The sequence below is a fragment of the Gracilinanus agilis genome, chromosome 1 (assembly GCF_016433145.1).
Source record: "Gracilinanus agilis isolate LMUSP501 chromosome 1, AgileGrace, whole genome shotgun sequence".
In the NCBI taxonomy this organism is placed as follows: Eukaryota; Metazoa; Chordata; class Mammalia; order Didelphimorphia; family Didelphidae; genus Gracilinanus; species Gracilinanus agilis.
Window position 1 is genome coordinate 798,193,928 of NC_058130.1, and position 7,536 is coordinate 798,201,463.

General features: G+C 48.3%; 1 protein-coding gene across 1 annotated transcript; it reads left to right on the forward strand.

The window, feature by feature from the left end:
• Positions 1 to 1,974: 1,974 nt before the first annotated feature.
• Positions 1,975 to 7,234, forward strand: LOC123230578 (zinc finger protein 30 homolog; the record flags this gene model as incomplete). Its single annotated transcript, XM_044656711.1, is given in 5 exon segments — positions 1,975 to 2,367; positions 2,456 to 2,618; positions 2,751 to 3,019; positions 6,126 to 7,215; positions 7,218 to 7,234. Coding segments are annotated over 5 exon segments (1,932 nt in total), but the record flags the coding sequence as incomplete, so codon positions are not given.
• Between the last annotated feature and the right edge of the window lie 302 nt (positions 7,235 to 7,536).

The following is a 7,536-nucleotide window of genomic DNA, read 5'->3' on the forward strand; positions in this document are numbered from 1 at the left end:
TGAACTCTTTTAAAGAAGGCACCACAAACTACCTCCTTCTTTTATTTCCCACTTTAATATCTCTACCTTGTTGTAAAGAAAGTTACTAAATAGCCTACTGACTGATTAACATTACTTTTTATAAATGGCGACCACGACGACCTTTTTTTAAACTCATAAATTTAGTCAAACCATTTTAAACCCTTACACCAGATAACTAGTAAAATGACTCGGGCTAGATTTTAACTCAGGCCTTTCTGAATACATGTATTTGTAGCATTATGATTTTGACTGTCAAATAATATATTGATTATTATTATTTACATTGAGTTCTAGACTTGGCAAAGTTATAGCCCAGTAGGAGAATGTTACCTGTCTCCAGATAAAGAACTGATGGTGTCTGATTGCAGATTGGCGCATACATTTTTTACTTTCTTTACTTGGGGTTTTTTTGGCTGTGTTTTCTTTCCCAAAGTGACTAATGTGGAAATCTGTTTTGCATGACTAGCCCTGACCCAACCGTAACCCTTTATCAAATTGCTTGCCTTCTCAATGAGTGAAGAGAGAAGAGAGAAAACGCTGAACTCAAACAATTTAAAAACAAGTATTTATAATTGGTTTTACATGTAATTGGAAAAAACATTTTTTAAAGCTAAAAATGCTTATGGCCCTCAGGTTAGGAACTTGTGACACACATGCATCACTGATGTCATAGTTTGCCTTCTAGGTGAGTGGGGGAGGGGGGAGGGAGAATCTGAAACTCAGAATTTAAAAAGAATGTTAAAAAGTAATAAATTGTGGAAAAAGTGGGTAGCTCAGTGGATTGAGACCCAGGAGGGAGGAGGCGGGAGGCCTAGGTTCCAATCTGGCCTCAGACACTTCCTCGCTGTGTGACCCTGGGCAAGTCACTAAGTCCCCATTGCCTAGCCCTTATCATTCTTCTGTCTAGGAACCAATACACAGTAGTGATTGTAAGACAGAAGACAAGGGGTTAAAAAAAGGAACTCTTCCAACCCTGAAGAAGGACAGAGAAAACCAGTGACTCAAGGCTAGAACTAAACAAATGCTAAGAGCCAGGAGCGGTTTTTACAGCATCTGCCCGGCGCCAGGTCACTTCCTTTGATCCCCAGAAGCAGGGAGGCCATGGAGGCCAGCAGCGGCCAGGAGATTTGCTTGGGCCTTCCGGCCTGCTCTAACCACTGCCCCACAGCGGCCCCCTACGTGTAGAAACGCCCAGAAAAAGAAGGAAAGGCGCGGAGGCCGGCACTGAACCCCAAAGCTGGTCTTCTGACGCGGCGCCGCCGCCGCCACAGAATCACACACTTTGCTTCTTTAAAAAGGAAACTCGATTCGCCCATAGAAAACAATTGCCGGGGAGACGTCGGAGCCGAGCAAATAGCAAAGGGCTCCAAAGGGCTCCAAAGGGCAGGGGGGGCCCCCCGCAAAGAGAGGGAGGGGCAGGCCGGAAGGAAGAAGACCCGCCTGGCCGGGCCGACTTCTTCCTTTCCATCCCCTCCCGCCCCCGCCCAAGAGGCCGCAAGTGAGGGAGGAGGGCGGACAGAAGGGAGAAAAGAGATGGCGGGGTGATAAAAAGGAAGACGTGCAGGGCTCTGCCTTCGGGAGCTGGGGCAGAACTACGATTTCCAGAAGAACTTGCGCTCGTCCTACGTTTGGAACGAGCAGGGCCCGCCCCGCCTACCCACCCTTCGCTGGTAGCAGAAGGCTGTGACGGGTTGGAGGATGCGCATGCGCAAAACGCTCCCTTCCCCGCCCACCCAAGGACACGGGCCTACAACTCCCAGAAGACGTTGCATGCCCAAACCGACCCAGAGGCCCGTACAGGCCTCCGGAGGGTGGGGCCACCGGCGTCGTTGTCACTTCCGCTTTCTGGGCCTCTCCCTCTGTCTATCCATCTCTGCTCGGGCTCCCAGTGTTGGGGCTGTCGTGAGTGGGGGCGGGATCAAGGGGCCACTCAGGGGAAGGGGACATCGGGAAATGACAGGCAGGCGGAGGCGGCCGCAGCCACAGCCTCTTCGGAGCGCGGCTACAGTGGAGCGGACCCGCGCTTGCGCAATCGCCCCGGAGCGCTGGGCCCAGCCGGGCCACGCCTCTCGCAAGCCCAGCCTCCCATTGGACCCTTGGACGGCCAGGCTCGGCGGCCAATCATCGGTGGAGAGGGCAGGCATGGCTCCTACCCCCGGGAGAGCCCCGCCCCGTCAGGTGAGCGGCCATGCCCCGCCCCACCTCTGCCCCTCCCCCGGGCACCCAGTAGGCCCTTTTCTCTCCGCACCCCCTTTTTCCGTTCACGCCTTCGAGGCCACCGTACAGCTGTCGCCCCATTTTACGGATGGAGCCACTAGGAGCCCCCGGCTCCTGAGCGCCAATGAGGCCAGATCCGAACTCAGGGCTTCCTGCGGCTGGGCCTTGGGGCCCCAGCTGGGAGCTGGCCTTGCCTGGGCTCTGGCGCCCCACCCAGCACCCCTCCCCCAACCCCAGTCCTTGGCTCTTTCAGGAGCCCGTGACCTTCGGGGACGTGGCCGTGGACTTCACCCTGGATGAGTGGGTCTGCCTGGACTCGGCCCAGAAGGAGCTGTACCGGGACGTGATGCTGGAGAACTACGGGCACCTGGTCTGCCTGGGTGAGGACCGCTGGCGGCCTCCGAGGGGCTGGGGGAGGGCAGAGCCAGACGGGACCCCTCGAGGGCCCGAGAAGGGATGTGGGGGAGGGTGCCGCACCCCGCCCTGCCCTCAACTCTCCCATTTCCTTTGAGCAGGACTCGCAGGAGCGAAGCCCGCCGTGATCCACCAGCTGGAACGAGGGGAAGCCGCCTGGAGCCCCGGCGTGCCCAGAAGCAGCCTTCCAGGTGAGCCGGTGACCCCAGGCCCAGAGGCATCCAAGCAGCGGCAGCTGGTGGTCCGGGGGCAGGCCAGGAAGCTGGTCATTCAGGGCCCAGTCATTTGGCTGAGCCCTTGGAGCGTGCTGGACCTTGCACACTCCGGCTCCGGAGAAGAGCTGTGTCCGGGAGCTGCATGTCCACAGGTTTTCCTCCTGCCTTCCTGTGCCCAGGAGCCTCTTCAGTGAGGGAGGGGACAGAGCTTTCCCTGCCAACTTTCTCCAGGTTGCCTTGTTCTCAGCAGCCATTTTCCTCAGCACTTCTCTTGGCCAGTCATTGTTCACTGAGTTCTGCCTCTCTGTGTCCTCTTTGGGCTTTTTTTGGCAGAGATCCCAGAGGAGTTGGCCATTTCCTTCTCCCTCATTTGACTGATGAGGAAACTGAGACCATTGTGGGGAAGTGACTTGGCCAGGGTCACCCAGTTAGACATTGGCTGGGGCCAGATTTGATCAGATGATTCTTTCTGATTCCAAGCCCTGGGCTCTTTGTACTCTGGGCCACCAGACTGTCCCAGGTGCATTTGCTCACTCTTGGTAGCATCTATCAGTTGCAAGAAAAGGCTGTGAAACATGTCCCTTGTGCCTGCTTCTCTTCACGAAACCTTTGTCTTGTGTGTGTTTTGTAAGGCTGCATTCCTATTCTTGGCTTCTGTTTGTTTTTAACTTTTACAAAGTTGTATCTAGTTAATAAGCATTTATTAAGCACCTACTGTGTGCCCAGCACGGAGGTTAAAAAGAAAAGGAGAGCATAGTCTTTGTCCTCAGGGAGCTCCTGCCCTAAGGTAGGAATAATACACAGACTTGAGAAGGGGCAATTATAGCTGAGACCGAGCGAAAACCAGGGGAGTTAGGATGGGAAGGTGAAAGGTATAGAGGACAGCTCGTAAAAATGTAGGTTGGGTGATGGAGTACCCTGTCTGAGGAACAGTGAGGAGACTTAAGTGTGTGGGGAGCAGTTAAGGTATAAGAACATTGGAAAGAGGTCACTGTGAAGGACTTTATGACCAAACATCATCGTTGAGTTGTTTCAGTCATGTCTCACTCTTCTTGACTCCTCTGGGGTTTTCTTGGCAAAGATACTGCAGTGATTGGCCATCACCTTTTCCAGCTAATTTTACAGATGAGGAAACAGGCAAATAGAGTGAAGTGACTTGTCCAGCCAGGACATATTAGGGGCTTGATTTGAACTCAAGAAGATGAGTCTTCTTGACTCCAGGCCGAGTGTTCTGTCTGCCGTGCCACAAGAGCTCCCTCATAGCCAGAGTACTCTCTGTTTGATTATGGAGGTGATAGAGCCTCTGGAAGTTATGGAGTAGAAGGGCTGACGTGGTCACATCCGTGCTTTAGTAAAATTACTTTGGTGTCTGAAGGGCAGATAGATTGGAACAAGAAGAAACTTTTAGCAGGCGGAGATAGTGTTGAGGTATTATTGCATTAGCTAAGCCATGAGATATGGAGGTGTGCACCAGGGTAGTGGCCATGCCATAGGAAAGGTGGGGGATATATATGAGAAATGGCACAGAGGCAGAAATGACAGGCTTTAGCAAAAGATTGGATGTGGGAAGTGAGAGATGGAAAAAGAGTAGGAGTCCTGGGTTGTGAGCCTAGAGCAGTGGTTCCCAAACTTTTTTGGCCTACTGCCCCCTTTCCAGAAAAAAAATATTACTTAGCACCCCCTGTCACATACTATCACCACCCCCTTACAGTTATTCACTGCCCCCAAATGCACCTGTGGCCATCACCACTCCCCCTGGATCGCTGCAGCACCCACCAGGGGGCGGTGGCGCCCACTTTGGGAACCGCTGGCCTAGAGGATTGAGGATGGTGTTGCCTTTTACAATAATAAGGAAAATGGGGAGGGAGGTTTATGAGGAAAAATAATGAGTTTAGTTTTGGACACACTGAATTAACCATATCTATGATAAATTCACCTTGACATGTTCATAAGTAGTTGGAAATGGGAGACCTTGGAAATCAGAAGAGAGTTTAGGGCTGGATAAATAGCTGTTAGATTCATCTGCATGGAGGTGATAATTGGGAAGGAGGGATCTCTTTACAAAAATAAGAGTTGTTACAAAGTGGAATGTTCTCCCTGGGGTGGGGTAAGGTTGGGTGGTAGGCATCTCCCTCATTGGAGTCTTCAGACACTGGCCAAGTAACAATCGAGATATTATATAGTGATTCCTTTTGTCTACGGTGTAGATTAGATCACTGCTAAGATCCCCATTCCCTCTCAAATTCTGTGATTCCTTAACTTCTTGGCAGTATATCCTAGGAGAGTCACAGAAATCAATCAGAACCTCAGTTTCCTATTTTCTAACAGGTAATAACTGATCTACCAACCTCACCAGGGTCTTTTATCCGTGGGCAAGATTTCCTTTGGTTGACTTTAGTCAAAATCATTGACATAATCCTTTATGGTGTGGCTTCTTATCATTACTGTATAGTGGACACCTTTGGCCAGGTGGTAAAGCCAATGGACCTTTTCTGAGAATCATGTTACTAAATGCATGAAGTAAACTACATAGAATTACAGGGGAAACCAATTATATTGAAATAAATTTTTATTTTTCCCATCCAAGTTTACAAAGGACATTTCTTTCAAGGCTCCAAACCTAAGGTTATAGTATAATTTGTTGTTCTTTTTATAGTAATATAATCTTGTTTCTTGATAGAAGACACAATAGACAGGACTCCATGTGTCAGGGGTATCATGGAATGTTTGCTTGTTTTATTTCTTTCAGATTGGGAAACTAGACTTGAAAACCAAGAGTTAAGTCCAGTGCTGGGCATATTTATGGAAGAACCTTCCAGGGGAAAACTCAGGAGGAATAGTCCTTATGTCTTAAACTTGAGAGAAGCCTGGGAACATAGGACCAGCCTAAAGAGTCTACAGAATCACGAGGATAAACATTCTAGCCAAGTCAAAATCACCCAGAGGAAACATTCCAATAAAGCAAAAGGCCACAAATATCATAAAAATGGCAGAAGCTCTGGTGTAGAATCAGTCTTTTCAGAATTGATCATTCCTAAGGGAAATAGGTATGGGAAATCATTTAGTAATCACTCAGACCTCATTGAAAATCACAGATCACATACTGATAAACCTTATGAATGTAAGGAATGTGGAAAAACTTTCCTTTGGTTGACAGAACTTACTCATCATCAGAGAATTCACAGTGGAGAGAAACTTTTTGAATGTAATGATTGTGGGAAGCCCTTCCGCTGGAATTCACAACTTATTCTGCACCAGGGAATTCATACGGGCGAGAAACCTTTTGATTGTAAAGAATGCGGAAAGGCCTTCCGCCTGAGGTCACAGCTTGCATTACATCAGCGAATCCATTCTGGAGAGAAACCTTTTGAATGCAACAAATGTGGGAAAGCATATAGGCTGAGCTCCCAACTTACTCTACACCAGAGAATTCATACTGGAGAAAAACCATATGAATGTAAAGTATGTGGAAAGGCCTTTCACCTAAGTGGACGGCTTACTGTACACCAGAGAATTCATACTGGAGAGAAACCTTTTGGATGCAATGAATGTGGGAAGGCCTTCCTCATGAGGTCACAGCTTATTGTACACCAGAGGATTCATACAGGAGAGAAACCTTATGAATGTAATGAATGTGGGAAAGTCTTCCGCCTCAGTGGACAACTTACTGTACACCAGAGAATTCATACTGGAGAGAAACCTTGCGAATGTAAAGAATGTGGGAGGGCTTTCCGCCTGCAGTCACAGCTTACTGTACACCAGAGGATTCATACTGGAGAGAAACCTTATGAATGTAATGTATGTGGGAGGGCCTTTCGCCGGAACTTAGAGCTTACTTTACACCAGATAATTCATACTGGAGTAAAACCTTTTAAATGTAATGAATGTGGGAAAGCCTTTGGACATAGGACAAAACTTACTGTACACCAAAGAACACATACTGGACAGAAACCTTATGAGTGTAATGAATGTGGGAAGGCCTTTCACCAGAGTGGACAGCTTACTTTACACCAGAGAATTCATACTGGAGAGAAACCTTGTGAATGTAAAGAATGTGGGAAGGCCTTCCGCCTACAGGCACAGCTTACTGTACACCAGAGAATCCATACCGGGGAGAAACCTTTTGAATGCAGTGAATGTGGGAAGACCTTTCAGTGGAGGTCTCTGCTTACAGTCCATCAGAGAATTCATACTGGTGAGAAACCTTTCGAATGTAATGAATGTGGGAAGGTCTTTCGCCTAACCTCACAGCTTACTTCACATCAGAGAATCCATACTGGAGAGAAACCTTATGAATGTAATGAATGTGGGAAGGACTTTCAGTGGAGATCTCTACTTACAGTCCATCAGAGAATTCATACTGGAGAGAAACCTTTTGAATGTAATGAATGTGGGAAAGCCTTCCGCCTCAGTGGACAGCTTACTGCACACCAGAAAATTCACACGGGAAAGAAACCTTATGAATGCAATGAATGTGGGAAGACCTTTTGCCGGAGATCCCATCTTACTGGACATAAGAGATCTCATAGTGAAGAGAAACATGAATGTGATGGATGGGGAAAGACCTTTTGATACAGGATAGAATTTAACTGATCTGAGAATCTATACTGGATAGAAAACTTATTAATATGATTAAAGCAGGAATCTTTTTGTCTTGAGCTCTGGGCTT